This window comes from Trachurus trachurus, assembly GCF_905171665.1.
Source record: "Trachurus trachurus genome assembly, chromosome: 23".
NCBI lineage: Eukaryota > Metazoa > Chordata > Actinopteri > Carangiformes > Carangidae > Trachurus > Trachurus trachurus.
The window spans coordinates 8,254,556-8,274,393 of record NC_139912.1 but is presented as its reverse complement, the minus strand read 5'-3'; the positions used below and the strand labels follow the sequence as shown (position 1 = coordinate 8,274,393).

The following is a 19,838-nucleotide window of genomic DNA, read 5'->3' as shown; positions in this document are numbered from 1 at the left end:
CGTCTATTGACCGACTAACATGGGAGGCAAAGTTATTCGTCATGACAACTCAATGTGCACTTCGAGCAAATGACATTCATCATTTGGCGCCGGGGCATGGCAAATGCACACACATACACGCATATATACAAACACACTCAAGCGCACACATATATTCTGCAACACTCCTGATTTGTGAGGGGTTCCCCACCATTTTTTTTTAACCCCCTGCAGGGCAGAACACACCCGATGTGACAGTGAGTGTAATCTATGGGCGGTGTGTTAGGAAACGCCATCTATAGCTTCCAAATTGACAAAGTAAAGCTTTGTGAGATTAATTGGCTTTTCAGCTGCGGATCAATAGTGTGACTTTGGCTCTGCGTGTGAATACAGTGAGGCTGATCTCTGCTCCTCGATACTGATCCGCCCTCTGCTTTCTATCGACCCTGCTCTCAGCGTGGGGTTATGGTATTACAAACTGTACGGTGCGGTGCCAGCCGTGCTTTCCATACAGGAGGAGAGCTAAAGGCTAAACACAGGAGGTGGAGGCTGGAGCAGTGGCCTGTGTGTTAAAGGTCAGATGAGACTGTATTCACTGCGGTGAGTGAGTGTTCAAAACAGCCAGATGACTTCCACACGCAACCATTCTTCTAAACACGACCATGAATGTAACACGGCCGCCTGTTTTTATAAAAAAAAAGGCACAAAAGCGGCTGCACATAAGGAGATCCTCTTAAGGCTCTGCAGCCAGGGCGAAACTTCTATAGTGGGGCGGGGGGTGTAGCATGTGTTTGTGTGTGTGGAGGGGTCCTTTAATAAAAGCTTACTTCTTTTTCAACCTGCGGTCCTTCTCGGCCTGCGTGCCCAGCTTGCCCACTCCCATGTCCTGGCCCATGTCTGCATCCATCATGGTCGCTGGTAAAGAAGGAGGGACATTAATTCCACAATATTAAACAGCTAAAAAAAAGCGGTGGTCAACTCCCCGGGTCCCTACAGTCAACATGTGGATATCACAGATTTCTGCTCTTATTCTTACTACTACTATTATTATTTATTATTATTATTATTATTATAATAATTATTATTATTCTTACTGAAGGAGTGCATCCTGTCCCTGAAAGATGAGGACTGTCTGCCCTTTTCATTTATTTCATGTATGTGGTCAAACTCATCAAATAAAAAATCCAAAACGCTTTCGTGGCTCCGTTTGGAGTTGTTGGATTGTGTATTTGATGAGTTTGATGAGGGAAACCAAGAAATCCCATGAGCCTCAGTAGCGTAGCTCTGAGCAGCTCACGGCTCTGCTCCGCCGTTCTAAAAATAGCTTGCACCGACAATTAAAGGTAACAAACCTACTGCTGTGACTATAGGGATTATGGCAATGGGCCAATTTGCCAAAATATTGAACTATCCCTTTAATGTTTGTGCTCATAAAATTGAAAAACCAATCAAAAGAGTATTAAAAAAACAGCAAAAAAAAAGTAGATCAGTCCATTCAGTATCATTAGCTGCTGCAGATTTCATTCATATTTTCAAGGGATATTATTGTAGCTGTCGATCCATCCTCTTACCGTGTGGATCTACCATGACCTGTCTGTGTGCCAGGTGTCCCATTCGGCCTTTCTCCTTCTTGCCAAACAGCCGCCCGATGGAGGATTTGATGCCCTTCTTCTTCGGCTGCTTGTGGAGGGAGTCTTGGCTGCTGGCGACGCTGCTCAGGGCGCTGGCCTCGGCCTCCAGAGACGCCACGATCCTGACAACATGAACAGAAGTTTTAGATTTCCATTTCTTAGGGGTAGACATTTAATACCTTTCCAAGAATCATCACAACCTAACTTTCTTTTGCTCTGATCTCACTTTTAAAAATGGAAAAGGCAATCCACATTTACTTTCTATGCTGTCTACTGGCAGCTTAACCAAATGTTTATTTATTTACGCCGCTTACTGAAGCTAATATCTGATATTTTTAAGCTTTAAATTTGATAATGTATCCAGGATTATCTCCGGCATGCTATAAAAAAATTATTCATGGCAAAAATTGCAGCTGAATTCCGAGAGCTAAGTGGGCGCTAAACCAACTTATATCCATCAAGGCAGAGAGGAGACGACTGCACCATCTGATGATCGGCGCACGGAGCGAACACTCATTCATGAAAGAGGAGCCGGGAACAAAAAACACTTCCTCTGCTGCTGCTGCAGTTGGTAAAAGCACCAACTCCATCCAGCAGCAGTTGGGGAGAGAGAACATGCGACAGAACAAAGCAGACATTTCCAAACCAGTGAGATTAGTTTCTCCTTAAAGAAATGTTTGCACAGCTGACACCCACCCTCGTGCGTCATTGTGCGAGGAGGCTGGCAGTGTGTGTGTCATTCGGACTGTGCGCGGCGTTGGAGGCGGGGACGTCTCACACTTGATGGTGGCCTTGTCTTCGCGGCCGTCCTCTTCCACTGCCGCTATCTGAGGCGTGACGGCAAAATGACCGGACGTTAGACGTTAGATGTTTACATACATATAGCTAATATCCGCTGCGTGTTACTATGGCAACTATAGGAATTCGGTGACGTCATGTTTACCTTTCTCCTGTGTTTCCTCAGATCACTGGGCTGTCGGGTTGAAGAGGAGAAGAAGAAGAAAACACTGGTCAATACCATCGTGTTGAAGCATCAACACTCGCATGTTGGCAGTAAATGAGCGACAATTGGCTCATTCATATTAATATCATACATCATTAGATGCTCACGAGCCTTTTCCCTCCTTGAACACAACAGAGGATCAATTTAGTCAGATCAATACAGAGGGATGAGATGTGGATTGGGAAACAAATCATTTGACTAATCAATAAAAGCCTGATTCCTTTGAAAGCCAGATATATGACATCCATAAGTCCGTGTATCAGGAGTGACTATATGTCACCTACATCATATATGATCATATGTTTTATATTGTATATAAGCTTTTAAGTTATGAAGAAGAGATAGTTCATTTGAAAATGTATAGAAAATATCTATATGAGGAACTTTTAAAATAGTATAAGTTATTGTAACCACCCACGTTAATAGTATATTTAATGAAAAACACTATATTTCGTATATGTAAATGTATGACAATGACATGCATGCACAATTGAAAACTTTGTATGCATGTGTATATTTTTTTCTTATCAATTTCACATTAGTTTGGATTTTCCCATTCTGGGAAACTGGTCTCAGACTGTTTGGACTCTACTGTATATATTGTAATATCACTATACACTGACAGACCTGAGATGTGTGTATATACTGTATATTTATATTGATCAACATAAGCCCACAATATAAGCATACATAAACATAGTTGTACAGTATGTCCTGGTCATATGTTCACCCATTTTTAACAGGTTACATATATAATTTTTACATATTTGCTTTCATCTTATATATACGTATATGTCATGTGTAAAATCCAATATGCACATACATTACATGTGGCTATTTTCCTCCTTGATCAGCTGGTGTGGATTCTCAGACTGGACATTAATGTTGTGGATTCTGAGAGGAAGTGAAAGGCGTCCTGTCGCCTCCTGAGCTGCATGATGACAGCTGACGGAGCTCTCTCGGCTCGCTAATTTAATGCAGCAAGTCTTCAAAAATTAATGCCCTCTCTAGCTACACATGCAGAGATGCTGTAAAAACCCCCACAGCTGTCTGCCTTCTATTTCTTTTTTGTCTACAATTCATTAAAACAACCATCAACCGCTGACTCCATTCATAAGCTGCGATGGACATAAGGTCTCTCTGCATCTCTGTGTTCTTACGAAAGTGATGCGACCTCTAAAAATAAGTATACTGTACACTTAGACTCAGCTTATACTCCAACTCTAATCAAATGCTGCTGTGTGATACAAGTATAGTAAATCCCTTATATCTAGAAAGAAATTTGCAGCTGTCAGTCACGGCGCCGCGGACTAAAATCAGAGACAGCTAATTATTTTTGCAAGCTGGGCCGCGCGTAGAAATCCATGTCACATCTCACGCTCTGTCAGTGTGATATCTCAGAAAATGCTTAGATCAGTAACATGATGCATCTTGATAAAAAAAAATAAAAAAACAATCATAGCGCTGTGGTGGATGTGGTCGTGACTCATCCGGCTGTTTAGGAAGAACAGGAAAGACGTGTGTGTTTGAAGGTTAATGTACCAGTGTCATGACCCCCATGCGTTCCATGTCGCAGGAGCTTCGGGGGTCCAGCTTCGGGGTGGAGTGCCCGCTGGGCGGCGAGGAGGAGGCCAGGGAGGAGGCGGTGGCCGAGGCAGTGATGGAGGCTCCGTGGTGGTGCATTCGGGCCAGGTTGAGCCCCTCCAGGCTGACGCTGGCTACGCGGTTCTCGATCTCCTCCGCCCGCAGCTCCGTGGACTCCTTCTCCTCCTGGATGAGCCTGGACGGAGGACAGAGAGAGAGGAGTTAGAGGAAAAAGTTGGCTCATCTCTTGGATCACTCAGAGGACAGGCCCCTGGTATCAGTAACACCAGTACAGCGTTCAGTCTTATCTGTAGAAGTCCTTAGAGGTGGATTTCTGGAGATTTGCATAACTAATTCCATTAAATACCTCGAGTATAAGGCAAACTAATTAAAGGCCAAAGAGCAGCGATAAAAGGGCTAAAAGTCAGGGTCATTAGTTTGAACGATACCCAGGGTTTCTAACTTTGTAATTAGCTGCGAGCTCAAACTCCTTGGATTCATGATCACTATCTGCCATCAGGTCTGGATTAACTCTTCCTGGGAGCAGCGTGGCACTCTGTCTGTTGAAGGCCATGTAAATGAGGGAAGACCTAAAAGGAGCATTAAAGAACCTGAGGAATAAAAGGACTAAGTGAAAGTTGTGCCCAGAGCAGTGATTAGTTATCAGCACTGGATAATTACAGCATTAATGAGGGAGACGTGCTCAAAACACTGAGTGCATGCAAGGACAGAGACAGAGGAGTGACTTAATGACATGTGATACCTAAGTGTGGGTTTAACAGTTTAAAGCAATTAAGATCATATTTGGAGTGTTTTGAATAAGTTTTTACTAATGCAGTGTTCACAAATTTCTGGCGACCGCACGATCATGTGCAGTCAGGTGATCGCGGCCGCCAATCAAGATGTGCCATGCTGCATTTTACATGTATTTTATTTTATATTTGAGAAAGTTTAGTTTAGTTTAGTTTAATAAGTTTATTTGTATCAGGGACAATGTACAAAATAACATTAGTCTCGAGATGAGAAGAGATGCCTTGTACCGGATTTAGCTTACTAGCTACTTTCCATCCGTAGTCCCTGGGCAGGTGAATAAGAACAATAGAAATATAAGAATTATCAATTTACATAGCATTCTAAACATCCATACACATATGCATATACACCCTCTCACACATCACAAACACTCAGGACATAGTCCTATTTCATATCAGTTAACAAAACATACAGTTATTAAAATACTTCACACTTTGCCAAGGTTAAGAATAATTTAGGCTCATGATTAATGCTGACATGTCTGATTTCTTAGGATCCATTGTTTGACTTCCCGGGAGAAAACATTGAAGTCTGTTGAAGTGAAAGAATGGAATACAGTTGTTTAAGATTTTGTGTGGTGTTTTTAATCATAATTTAAAAAATCATAATAATTAGATAAAAATATATTTTTATCAGTAATTAGACTAGACATTTCAGGTGACCCCATTTGAATTCCAGACGACCCCATGTGGGGTCCCGACCCCAAGGTTGAAAAACACTGTATTAATGTGTAAGAATGCAGATTTTAGGTGGAATATCAAACTTTCTTAAAAAACTAAGAAGAGGAGGAGTTATCCATCGCAAACCTGGTATGAGCCAACTACACAAAGCTGCAGAGATGAATCCCAAAAGACTCAGCTTTCTAGGATACGATGCTAAAAAATCAAGTGCTAAGTGGATTTGGGCTAAAACGGATTAAGAACACAATTTAAAGTAAAAGAGGCAAATCAATATGTCTGGCAACCTGGTCTTTTTATATTCAATTTATACTGTGATGCGCGCCAGCTACCGAATCTCCTTGTTGATGGCGTCCAGCTGCTCCTGCAGCATCATGGCCAACGTCTGTGCGTCGGAGTGGCCGCTGGGGGAGAGCAGGTCCATGGAGCTGAACAACGTTTCCCTGTCGTCGTCGTCGATGTCCGACATCTCCGTGTCGCTCTCGAAGTGGTGACCTCCCAGAACCCCGAGCTGTTGCGAGCGCCATTCGTGTTCCCCCAGTGATTTCGCCTGCACAGACACAGCAACAGCATCAAGACCAGGGGCCAGATTCACAAAACCTTCTTAAGTATTTTTTTTTTCTTAACTTCAGTCTTAAGAAGAAAAAAAGAGAATAAGTCATATTCTCCAAAAAAGTTCTTAAGTATTTTCTCAACTTTCTTCTTAAGAAAAAACTTCAGAATAAATGGTATTCTTGAAATCAAAGTTCTCAAGTTTGTTCTTTACTTTTCTTAACTTTAAGACAACCTTGACCTGTCTTAAAATTCCTATGGTGAACAACAAATTCTAGACAAGTTTAGACTAGTAGGTCATAGTTTAAATAAATATAATCTGGAATTATTTACACAAAGTGCCTGTTAACTGTTAGTTAGCATGTTAATTAACTGTTAGTCAGTGTACGCTGATATTCCCACATTATTAATTTCCCCCAGTAGTAATTTTTTTTCGTACATTAATTTCATCCACCATATAACCTCAAACTCCTGCCTTGAAAAGTTTCTGCATCTCTTTTTGTCTTCTCCATGGTTAGTGAGTGACTGACGGTTAAGAAGCAAACTGCTGTTTGTTGGTGCGTGCAATGCAGTGACGTATTTAAAGAAATGACTGTTCTTAAGACTGTTCGTAAGAAAATATTGAGGAATTGTACTTAAGAACTTTATGAACTTCTTAATTTTAGATCTTAAGACATTTCTTAAGATGTTTCTTATAAGAACATGTTGGTGAATCTGGCCCCAGACTTTTAGCTCTTATATATTTTTAACAACAGGTGATCTACTTGTAAACCACTCCCGAACCTCTCACCTTGGTTTCACGCAGACCCACCCGCCCTCTCCTCGGCCGGCGGATCACCTTGGCGGAGCGGTAGTGGTCCGACTGGGTCTCAGCCAGCGATCCCAACGAGAACCGGAGCTCGGCCGACGTGTCCAGATGAGACCTACAGTAAAAAACAGCTTTTATATATTCTCTGCATCTTTAAGTCTCCTGCTGTGTGCAGCTACATCTTCTCTGCCTGACATAATAATAAACGATGGGAAAAAAAAAAAAAAAAAACCCTAACACCCTAAACAGGGATTGTGCCTGAGCTGTGAAGCTGATTCCAAAAAAGATGAGACAAATGTTATGGTAATGTTCACAGTTATACAGTCAGACAGTCAACCAATCAGAGCTTGTGTTAGGGTACCTCGAGCGTACCTAAACGTCACAGTGATGTGGGGAAAATGTGTACTTCTGGAAGGATCAGAGCCTGTTATGCATGCCTCTACGGCTGCAAATTGTTTGTCTGTGGAGGAGATTAAGGCTGCGACTGTCAACACATCAACACTGTAATATCAGAACTTCATGCAGCATGAAAAAGGAAGCCAGACGACATCCGAGAATAGATACGGAGAGGTCAGCGACGCAAGTGTTTCTAACAATAGTGCAGAGCAAATTGTTTCATCAGCGACAAGAGAGAGTGCGTCTTTGTTCCTGCGTTTTTTATTTGCTTCCTGCTACACAAACTTAGCTCCGATCGGCTGTAACCGGATCAGTTTGGGCCCTTTATTAAATCTCCACTGGATTTCTGCCTGTGAGCATCATCCAAAAAGACAGCTAAGCAACTTTAGCTAAAACCGGTCTCAGAGTCAAGCAGCCCATGGCCTCCTTCTGGTGTTTGGGCCAAACAAATATGTCAAACGGAACCACACACTTAATTATTCTCCACTGAATTGAATCTAACGATTGTTTGGGAGCCATTTCTGAGGAGCATCAGACTGTGAAGCTGTAAAACCTATGATAAACTTTATTTTCTTTGCACACGTTGCTTGTTAATTTAATGGATAAATCCTATGTAATGTTTTGCAGATTGTCCTGTTGGGAGTAAATAAGAGCAGCAGGTGCTAATCCCCCTTAAACAACTGACTGTTTGCCAAAACCCCACCCACACCCTGCAACACAGACTGCCCAATCACAGCTTAGCATCTTTTAAGTAGGCACCACAGGCTCCAGTGCACTAAAGCCACATATGGATTCATCATAAAGATACAGCCTGTAGAAACCTCTACACTATAGTTTAAACAGCTTTATACCAACTTACCTGGACAGTGTTGGTTCTGTGAGGGATCCCGCCCTCAATCTGAACTGGTCCAGCTCTGATCTCAGTTTGTCGATCTCCTCGGCCAGCTGCGTCTGGACAAAAACCATTTGACAAACATCAAAATTGAGCCTCCCAGTCGTCGTTATTAGTGCACATCAAGACTGAACTGTGTGGCACCAGTGTGGCTCATTTAATTCACATAGCTGAATTCTAAGTGACAGAGTGACACTTTCTAATGTCTTCTGCACCGCTCATGAAATTCATCTCGTTACCCCACGCGGGAGGTTGATGAATATTCAGCAGCACAGGTTTATAAAAAATGGAATTTATGCCAACAACCAACCTCATTATTTCTTCATTATTAACTGCTTAATTAAGGCAACCTCATGTAAAATGATGAAAAAGATTTTTTTTTTTTTTTTTTAAAGACGTAATCATAATTTCTTCAGCTGTGCAACCTACTTTCTCGTGGATTGACTCCTCGTACTGTTTCCTGTAACCGTCGGAGTCTTGGATTAACAAGTTCTGCAAAGAGAGGGAGAAAAAAAATATCAAGAAAGAGGTGAGGGGGAAAATCCACCCCCTGACGTTTTATTTTGAAGGACTGCTGTCGATATGTTTCCATTGATCATATTTGACCTTCTCCTCCAGCGCGGCCATTCTCTCCTTCAGGTGAAGCTGGAGACGCTCGTTGGACTCCGTGAGGAGTCGGTCCACCGTGTCGGACAGACGCTTGTTGTGCTCTTCATTCATCTTTTCTCTCTGCCGAGCCTGAAGGAACAAATTACGACTGATGATGATGATGTATTTAAAGTCAAATATACCAGTGTGAATTAACAGGATATCTTTAGTTCTGTTTGAATCATGTTCAAGGGGCTAAAAAAAAAACTAAAGAGCTTTCACATCCTGTTGATAATGACCACGTCAACCTCCTCAAAGCAGTGGTGCCCAACACTGTTTTAAATGGGGTTCAACACATTTCTTTTTTAATTAGCAGTATTGTCTTTGTGTTGGAAGCTGCTATTCTTCATTGTTTAAGCAGGTTTTTGTTAATTACATCTATGAGAACAAGAATAGATAATCCGGTTGGAAAATGTCTCCTATATTTAAATCATTCTACCTTTTATCTTGTCTTATTATCATTATTATTATTATCATGTTTTGTGTTGTATTTCATGTATGAAAGCTGCTACACAAATACAGATTACAATCATCATCATTAGTACTATTTTTTGTTGCACATTGGTACTATGTTCTTTATCATTTTTGTTTCTTTTGACAACCAGTGCATGAAAGGAAACAATGCTCCAGCCTTATTCAGAAAAATAGGAAAATGACTTCCATAGCAGGTAAAATGAGCCAGATTTTTATCCAAAACAAAACTTCAAAGAGGCTGTAATTTATTGTGCAACATTCAAATTTCAAGCTGAAATTTCAAAATAAAGTTCTGTCCACATGTTACTCCTCCATGCAAACAGCTCCACACTGTGCAGCTACAGCTTTTATCCTCGGCTGACGCTATAAAACGTGACCTTGAGGATGCTCATGTAATCATTTTATAAACTCCTCCATCAGCAGAGTGTGTCCAACAGTGATTTGGTGAAGTTTGATTGGTGATGCATCAGACAACACCCCCATCAGTCACAGCCGCCCGGAGCTGTCAGCGCTGGTACGGGAGCGGCCGCCTGGCACGACGCCTCCACACACTGACTCACCCGTAGCAGCTCCTGGTTCTTCTCCTCCAGCTGGCACTCCAAGTGCCTCATCCGCTCCTCGATGCTCCCGTGACGCTCCTCCGCCTACGGAATGGGATCACAGCGACAGACAGAAACAAAGAGAAAAGGGCACGATGACCTGTGAGCTCGACGGAGGGGAGAGGAGGGGAGGGGAGGGCGCGCGGGGGCAACAAAGAAAAGCAGTGGCAACGACACAAGCCAAAGCCTCTACCCCAAAATCAAAGATGGAGATCTATCGTTTTAAAGCAGTATTGGAGAGAGAGATTGAGAAAGAGAGAGAGAGAGTTGATTGAAAACAAGGAGTGACGAGGAGAGAGATGGAGAACCAGGCCACCAAAGGACAGAATGAAAGAGGAAGAGAGCTGCTCCAGCGCTGCCACGTTATGAGCTCCAGCCAGAAGTGCCATGCAGCTGTCCTATGGCGGTAGAACAGCCAGAGCAGAATCCCAGTAAACAACGCTCGCCACAAAACACTAATAAGATAAATGAATGAAATCTGCTCTCTACAGGAGTCGGCAGTAGCTGTGACGCCCTGTGGGACTACCTTCCTAAGAATGGAGTTCATGTCTTGGAGTTTAGCTTCCATAACAAAGTGATAATCATCAGGGGAGGAAGAGGAGCTGGAGTCAGACTGATGTGGCCGAGGAAGAGGAGAGGGACATGTTGAAACGTCATGACACGACACCATGATGTGCACACTTGAGATGATGAGGGCATCTGTCAGAATGTGTGTCAACAGTATGTGTGTGTGTGTGTATGTGTGTTAACGTGGACATGTGTGCGTTCGCCCGCCTACCTTGGTGAGGGCTGCTATCCTCTGAGCCAGCTCGGCCTCCACCTCCGGCAGCGTCTCGGCCTTCCTCATGGTCTGCTGAAGCTTCTGCTCGGCCAGCTCTAGCCTCTCCTGTAGCTGCCTGTTCTTCTCCTCCATCTGCACACACACACATACACACACACACAAACACACACACACAATGTTAGCAGAGAGACATTCAGAGGATTTATGAGATACCACATCCAGCGAATTCTCAAATAATAAAAAAAAGGTAGTAAACAACAATGGCAGGTATGAATAAATAAATAAAGGCCACTTCCCACAGCTATGCCGTTCTTTGATTCAGTGCTGTCAGTGAAAACACTTTCTGCAGATGCATCAAAGTAAAAGCCTGACAGGAGAGGAGAGAGATTGGAGCTGCATGTGTCCAAATCTTACAACACACTGACTACACACCTAGTGGCAACATCCAGGGCTGAGACGGCCACTGGTGAGACCGCCGCTCCGACTTTACAGCAGAAATAAACATGTTTACAGCCTGACATGAAAAATGGTTTTGCTCTTTATGGCTAATTTCCTCCTTCAGGCCAACTATACATAACTCACCTGTTTAAATCTTATTTAAGGTCTAAAAGTTCTGTATAATCGAGGGCGTGGCCTCTTTTGAGTGCAATTGATTAGCTGGAAATTAGGAGGCGGAGTCAGACACGGCCAAGATGGCGGCTGTGGTGCAGCCCACTCTGAGCTTTATCTTTATTTACAGCCTATACTACATATAGTACTGTGTACAGCTATTAAAGGAGAATTATGGTAATTTTCAAAGTAACACTCTACAGCTCTAGGTCCCAGAGTGCGACCATAGGAAAATATCAGAGAAAAAAATATGTGCAGACCGGACCTAGTCTTTTGTCTTTGTTGATATGGAAACAGTCCCTGGCTCGACAGTCGACTAGTAAGGTCTACCCAGGCGTAAACAGAGGTAGGTGATAAAAACACACATTAACACTGCTCTCTCATATTAACAGAGTTATTCACACTCAGTGTTGTGTGGAAAGGAACTGGTGGATGTTGCAAAGCATGTGTAGTGATATTTTGAGCATTATAGAGGCCAAAGTCACGGTTAGAAGAACTGCCCCCATTACTTTGCTGTTTAACTGCAGTGTAGAGCAACTAGCAGGAGGATTGCTAGGTCCGGCCTGCACATATTTTTCTCCTTTTTTTTCCTATGGTCGCACTCGGGGACCTACAGTACAGTAGAGCTGTAGAGCGTTACTTAGAAAATTACCGGAATTCTCCTTTAAATCTGTAGGATACCTGTTGGAGCATTTGTCCCAAGGCACTCTTAAAAAATATATATTCATAACATATCTAGTATGAGCTTGTATTATCTGATTTTGATCAGTATCAATATTGACCCCAAAAGTCAATAAATTAAATTTATGCATGTGCATGTTTATCCTTTTTCAATTTTTTTTATACCTGAGATTAAATACTTTTTTTATTTTCTAACATGCCTCAGGATGTGTCTCACCCTTAATAATCTGTCTTTATTTTTTCAGCAGCTCCTCCAGCTCCTTTGTGAACACTAAGATTTAACTCGCAATAACAAAAAACAAAAATAGCAGAAATAGCAGAGAATCTTCTCCGAATAAAATCATAAATTGAGGGAAAATTAGAAATAAATGTGCAGATGGTTCAACTAACTAGCAGTGTCCGCCCCCTGTCCTGGCACATCATGTAACAAAAGGGCAAAAGGTGCTTCTTTGAATGTGAATCTGTTCCTTTTTTTTTTCGCGCTGAGGTCAGCGGAGCATCATCTCCTGGTAGAAAATAGCAGCACAGATTCTGCGTCTTCAGTGGGAGGAACTGGATGTTGAAGTCTCTGGCAGCGAGCCTCAGCCCTTCTTCACAAATAGCACCGACAACAGAGTCAGAATAGCAGCAGCTCTTTCTCGCACTTGCCGGGAGCGACAGTGGCAACTTTGACTCAGCACATACCGGTAATTGCCCTGATTAGTCATTCAGATACAGACGCTTCCGCCATTATAAAGACGGGAATCAAACCCACCGTTCAGTGGAACTGCCACCGAGCGACTGGTATTTCCCTGTTGCACGTCTCTGTCTCGCTCGGGGCTCTGATCAGTTTTAAGACTCCTTTTTTTTTTTAAGAGGGGGGGACGCCTTGGCAGCCCTCGCCGTCGGCGGCAGATGCTCTGCTCCCTAAAGCATCGGGCCTGGCAGCTCAATATACAATAATTAGACTAGAGAGGGTGAGAGCTGTGTAGTGTTGTGTGATATTCACTGTCTGAGCTCATATCAACATCCCATTGGGTGGGGAAGCATGACAGTGTGATTTTTTTCCCTACAGTATCCTCCCTAGATGTCCAAACATCCATCTCTTTATTTCCCCCCCAGTATTTCCTCCCATCTTCTGTCATCTGTCTGTACCAGTGGCCAAACCTCACCAACCCCTTCCCTCCATCTTCAGACATCAGCAGCCAGATCTCAGGGTTCAGCTGCTGGCACAACCGCCAGTAAACTCATTACACAGCCAGCATGTGTGTGTGTTTGTGTGTTTGTGTGTTTGTGTGCGGTAAAGCAGGAGCTCAAACCCAAAAAGCTTTAGAGGTTATTTCTGTGGAGCATCTCTGGAGCACAGAGGTCATGTGTTTACCTTGACAACAACTGGATCATCTTATAGAGACGCCGGCTTGACGTCTCCTTCCTCTTGACAAGCGCTGCCCATCATTGTGTGTGTGTTTGTGTGGGTGTGTGTGAGCCTCATCATTACTTCTGCTCATATTAGTATGAAGCTCTCTCTCCATGTTTTCCGGAGCTCAGCTGCTGCTGAAGTCTGCACTCATGTCAATCTCGTGCGGTACCGGGCAATTTATCTAATTGGCTGCGATGAATCACAAAGAATCTTAAAAAAAAAAAAAAAAAGGAGAATAAATCCTGACCCACCGTTTGATCATGTTGTAGACTAGAGCATTACATCAATTATGAGGATGGCATTGAGCCACGTGCAGCAGCTCGGCTCAGAGTAAACACTAATGTGAAACTACCAACGTTCCCTCCTAGGTAGTAATTTCCTTTGACATTATTTGACACAATGTCAAGAGGTTTTATCGTTGACAACCCTCTGTGGGCTCTGTTCTGTCCGTCTTACACCAGCCGCTGCGTACGCGGTCCTACTGTTGGAAAAATGTTGGGAAGTCAATTTATGAATGATCCACCTGGACCTTCAGACCCATCGCCCCAGAAAAACCTTCACTGAGGTTCTCAGAGAGCGAAGAAGCAGCTGCTTTGTTATCAGTCTCATGGTGCTGTAGCTCCCACAAACCCTTGGTCAGGCGGTGCAGTACTTACCTGTCTGAGGAACGCCTCCTTGTTGGCCAACTCGTTTTCCAGTTTGTCGTTGATGTCGTGCACCGAGGTGGACTCCCGCTGGGCGCTCAGGTAGCGTTTCTCCAGCGTGACGATCCGCTCCTCCATGTCCTCCTTCTGACACATGGCCTGCACACACACAAAGTCAAGTCAAGTCAATTTATAGTCAAAATGCACCAATCTCAGAGCATAAAGAGGCCTGTGCTGCAAAGCAGGTTCAGGATTTTGTTATCTGGCTCAAATGAACCCAACACTGAACCTGTTATCAACTGGCTCAGTAAAGCTTGGATTTACTTATCTAGGTACAAATGTATTCTTGTGAAATAATAGTAGTGGATAATTATGGGATAAATCATCAGCACCATGAATAAAGTACTCATTTATTCAGATATGAGGAAATGCATTTCATTGAATTGACTGTAGGTTATACTAATACTTTAAAAAAAGATCGTAGAAACACTGATAAACTCTGTTACAAGGTTTGATGTGATCTTAACATCACTTTGGTTTGCTGCTTAGCTTTGTGTTACAGTGTGTAATTTTTTGTTGCTGGGCGTCTGTCAATCAAAACAACGACAAAAGACTGCGTAGTAGGGTAACGTCGTGAAACAGCGTGGGATTGTGGGAGTTGTTTTCACCCTAATGCACATAAGCTTCTCCCAGTTGTTCAGTCATTCTCCACCGTCTCCTCCTCCTCTTCAAAACAAACCCAACAGGTTTATCAGAACTGTTAAAACTACAAGATAAAGAAGTTTCAGGGGGAAAAAGTTTCTGTGATGGTGTGGAGTGGACATAATACACCAGAGAGGGGTTTGGGAGCTTCTCTTTGATAACATCAAACCCAGATGTCCATCATCTGACAAAGATCTGTTATCTGGTTAAAATATATAGTCGGAAAATAGCAAGGTGTAAAAAGTACATCTTAAAAATATGGCCTAAAGCTGGATAAAAAGTCAATTTCAAGCCTCTGGCAGGAACCGTAACGCTGACACATGTGCATAACTTTTCAATTTCGGCTGCTTTTTTTGGTTCGGGAACTCGCATTAAAAAAAAAATCAACTGCAGCTCCAGTTTGTAAGAAGTAGTTTGCAAACATGAATTTAATATTTGCAAAGGCCTGATTCTCGCTGCTCCGTAATTTCATTACCAAACATGAGTGATAGAAACTGTAATTAATGCAGACCGGTCACAAAATGTTTTCATAATTCTGTTTAGTGGAACATGGAGTGCGAGGGAACTGCATGTTATTAGTGCTAAACTTCTGTAATGATTATGGGGCTGAAATTAAAGCAGCATCGCTTTTCATCACATCACGAGGCCGTCGCACTGTTATTATTAGAAGCTGCAATGTGAGTTACGCCAAAGTTGACAATTGAAACTTTTTGGCATCAGATTAACTCCATACATGACACGACATAATCGACACACACCAAAGCAATGTCTTCAAAACCCTCATGCAAGCACACACACACACAAAAACACACCCCTTCCTCCCTTTCCTGGCTGGTAACATTATCTCTGAAAGCTCTGAGAGTTAATTTCCTGTATGGAGACACAAAACCTATGCAAGCACATGTGGTTTCAAAAAAAATATATGAATAAACCGCTGCCGCTCTCAGAGGACGGGTAATAACACGGCGAGCCGTCAGATAAGGCCACAATCACCACCCGGGCCTCGCATCAGCACCAATCAATAGCAATTTCAGCCTGAGGGGGCCGACGGGAGATCAGCTTATATTTGAATCCTGTCCACTTCACTGGCATTCACCTCACATGGATGTATATTGAATGGGCTGATGATTGGGCCCCTTAATTGGCGGTTTATGACACGCAGGCATTAACATTTCACCGGGTAAAGTGGCTTTTAAGCGGCTGGTTTTGTGCTTCACACGTCGTCGCTCCGTCCTGAAGCGGTTTAAAGAGCAACTAGTGGCAGACGGCTGTTTTTTTTTTCTTTTAATGTGTCCTTGTGCTAGTGTTTGTGTAACCTCCTGGGGGACTACAGTATTTGCATGTGGAAATATTTACAGGATTCACTTGCTTGTTGTGTGTGATTGTTTGACCACGAGGATGACATGTTAATCAGGACTCCTATTTTTTATTTATTTTTCACTTTTGTGTATTTAAACAAAGAAGCGTGCGTTGAATTGTGTGTGCATGAGTTTGCATATGTGTGTATGAGAAAGATAAATACAGTCATGAAGAGGGAGGGAGAGTGGATGCAAATAGAGGCTTTTTTTAGGCCACTGCTCGCTTTTCTTTGATGTCTCTCTTGCAACTGTTATTCCCTTGCAAATGTGTGTGCATGCTTCTCCTCGTCCCCAGTGTGTGTCTATATATGTGCGCATATGTGTGCAGTATGACCTCTTTGATGTCCCTCTGGTACTTGTTGTTCATCTCCTCTGACTTGATGAGGTCCTTGCGGGCGGTCTCCAGCTCCTGCTCCACCTCGGAGACCCGGGAGGAGAGGGAGGACATGCGCTCCTTCATCTGGGCCAGCTCGTAGTTCTGCTTCTCCAGCAGGTCCTGCAGCTCCACCACCTGGCTCGCCTCGTGGGCCGACTCCAGAGAGCCGTTCGACAGGCGCTGGGGGGAGGAGAGAGAGGAGAGGATAGCATAGTCAGCTTGAGTTTGACAACAAGAATCAATCATATCTGGATGGGAAATGGTGAGGCGATGATGGACCTGTATGTGTTAGGGTGAGGGTTAGAGTGCTGTTATCTTATATGAGCTGTGGGCAGAAGTTGGTGTAAGACACTTAGGAGTATTGCTGCATTCAATTACACCTCAGAAATCTGATTTTCCGAGTTCCCGATGTCATTAGTAACACCCACTAAAGTTGGAAATCAAACTTCGAGGAACTTCAATAACCCCGAGCTCACACATTGAGATGGCTGCTCTATGTTTATCAGCCTCTTAGTCTTGTTTTTGTGTCTTCAAATGAAACATAGCTACAAAACAGTGCAGCTTCCATCTATAGACATGTAGTTGGTATTAGCTAACAATGCTAATAACATTGTTACAGTGCAGCTTCTATCTGTAGACATGTAGTTGGTATTAGCTAACAATGCTAACAACAAAAAAATCTAAGAAAAGTGCTGCTTTTCCAACTTTTATCAACTCGAACGTGTTTAACAAACCAGAAATCACATGTCTTGAAAACTTTACCCTTTACACCATCATGTTTTAACCTCACTGGTCCTTAAGTTTGAAACACAGTAATTAAAGAGCGACTGATTACGTTTGATGTCAGAAAGCAGCAAAAACAGACACATTATCAAGATTAGAGAAATTAGCTGCATTAAAAAAAACATTTTCTGATTTCCTGTCATGCCCCAGGCTTTCTGCGGTGTGTTCAAGTGGGCCTTTAGAAATCAGTCTCGCTCCCACTTCAGATACCATTTCTCCTTCCAAGAGTTGCGCTCTATTATGTTCAAGTTCAGGAGCTCAAGGCTTCGGCTCTTCTCCTCGTGCTTTGATTTTTTTTTTTAACGTTTGTGGCAAAGATTGGTTGAGAAAAATCACTTCAGGCTCCATTGGAGAAATTACTTTGACACTTGCATTGGTAATATGATGATTAGGTTTTGCTGAGTTCTCACTCTCTGGGTCTCTGCATGAGGTAGATTAATGAGGGAGGGGAAGCCAGGGAGATGCAACTTACGGAGGTTCAGAGCTCAGAGTCACATCAAAAAACAACTTTATTATCACTGCTAAATAACACTCCCACTGAGAGCCTGTTCTTTATTATTTACTTTAAAGCAGGCATAAAGACTGAGGCAAAGTGTTCATTCTCCCATTCATCCCTGTGCTGCATCACTCCCAGTGACCGTCCAAACCTGCCGGGATCGATGATTCATCCGAGCGAGGAGACCCGACCCTCTAAATCACACCACCCATTTTAATACCAGCACCCTGGCACTGGTGGGCCGCTCTCATAAAAAGGGGGACGGGCTTTAAGGGTTTAGCTTCTGCTTTATTACAAAATGTTTTAACAGGTCCTCAGGTAATACACTATCCAACTGTGGCTCCCATTACAGTGCTGAGAAAGTTTAAATGAGCAATTTTCTATTCAACCTGCAGGAGTTTAGATGAAGTTATGTAGCTACATGACCTTTTAAAAAGTGGTGAAATCACCCCAATTACCCAAAAGTCTAATGCTACCCAAATACAATGGAGGTGAACAGATCGTGTTTGTGAGAGAGAAATTAGATTTTTTTTTGTGTTTTTACCACAAACAGTGAAATTAAGAACAATCTCTCACAAAGAAATTATCCCTTTGAAAATTGTTCACAGTCAGGTTTGGAGGGTCATTCAGAGAATGGGACTTTTTTATTTTTTTTAAAGGGATTTAATTTTTTTATTAATGTAATTTATTGATGCTGTGAACAGCACATAAAAATCCAATTAACCTTCCCTGTACTTGAGTCGTTTCAAGGGTTTTATTTGTCACATACACAAAACAGATGTGTTGTTAAATGCAGTGTGGTCTCTTTGAAGAATAATGCAACAAAAAGAAAATGGATAAAATGTCAAATTTCACAAAAACATGTCACCTGCTTGGGTGCAAACCTGTGACAATAAAGCGTGAAAATATAATATAAAACGAAAAAAAGGAATAAAATGAACTAAAACATGTAAATAGACAGCATTTACATAACGTAGAAATGCAGTTAAGTTGCGTTAAAGCTTTAAATGTGTATGTTTTATTTATTTAAATCCATGTTTAATTCACAAAGACTCCTTTCTTACTGTTTTACATATGCTAAATGACAATCCAAGTCTTGAGTATGTCAGTACATGTGTTCTGGGAGTGATGGGCAATGAAATGGATCCAAACTGGATGTTTACTCAATGAAAAATTAAAAAGGTGAAGCCTGGTCTGTCAGGATGCATTAGCTGCTTATCAGGCTGATCCAGGCCTATGCTAAAGGTCTTGAGAGCTCCACGGGTCAATATGCACTTGAAGAGCTGCTCCCTCTTCCCTCCGCCTCCTCCATCGCCTCTCACCGACCTCTCACCACCTGTCACATTAGTGACAACCTGTGGACACGTGAAAATCAGGTGGAGAGAGAGGATCGCGCCCCCCTCCCCCGGAGAAGAAACGCAGCCTGTTCCTCGACGGCAGCCGCTACTACATCTCTGTCAGTCAGTTTGCCTCTGACTGCAATGACATTGATTTAACTCGCACTCCTTCTCGCTACCAGGTTAGAGTCACTTCACCACTAGGAAAATACATCAAAGCGGCTCACGCACGCATGCAATTTCCTCTGCAAACATAAACACGACTAAAAACAACACACGCTCATATTCGCCTCTTTTTATCTTCACAAAACAGGGCAGACGATAGCCGTCTCCTCATTAGCCCATCCCTCTGCACACACACACTCTTCATCTTTTCTACTCCCACCATCCTTCCCCCCAGGGCCCCCTCCCCCCAGCAGACCAGCCAAGTAATAGCATCTCCATTGATCTACCCAGGTATCCTGTGTGAGATGTAGATGATGCTGTCTGCATGTTAAAAAAAGGCATTTCCAGACTCTGCACTGGCCTTTTGGGTGTTGCCCGTTTCGTGCTGTGAAGTCTGCTGACATAAGACGAACGGCACCGTGCTCTGCGTGGTGTAATCTAGTGACCGTGG

At 42.9% G+C, this 19,838-nt stretch overlaps 1 protein-coding gene across 1 annotated transcript in view; it reads right to left on the bottom strand.

Moving 5' to 3' along the window:
• ppfia2 (PTPRF interacting protein alpha 2) overlaps positions 1 to 19,838 on the bottom strand; it is a gene marked incomplete at both ends in the record, with an annotated part of 158,105 nt that overhangs the window by 15,067 nt on the left and 123,200 nt on the right. Inside the window, 14 exons of the mRNA XM_083999270.1 lie at positions 807 to 876; positions 1,551 to 1,732; positions 2,307 to 2,437; positions 2,554 to 2,583; positions 4,156 to 4,393; positions 6,020 to 6,237; positions 7,030 to 7,162; positions 8,303 to 8,394; positions 8,765 to 8,827; positions 8,942 to 9,073; positions 10,018 to 10,101; positions 10,835 to 10,969; positions 14,183 to 14,329; positions 16,565 to 16,786. Coding sequence (XP_083855396.1) covers positions 807 to 876; positions 1,551 to 1,732; positions 2,307 to 2,437; positions 2,554 to 2,583; positions 4,156 to 4,393; positions 6,020 to 6,237; positions 7,030 to 7,162; positions 8,303 to 8,394; positions 8,765 to 8,827; positions 8,942 to 9,073; positions 10,018 to 10,101; positions 10,835 to 10,969; positions 14,183 to 14,329; positions 16,565 to 16,786 — 1,877 coding nt within the window. The remainder of the gene's footprint in view (positions 1 to 806; positions 877 to 1,550; positions 1,733 to 2,306; positions 2,438 to 2,553; positions 2,584 to 4,155; positions 4,394 to 6,019; positions 6,238 to 7,029; positions 7,163 to 8,302; positions 8,395 to 8,764; positions 8,828 to 8,941; positions 9,074 to 10,017; positions 10,102 to 10,834; positions 10,970 to 14,182; positions 14,330 to 16,564; positions 16,787 to 19,838) is intronic.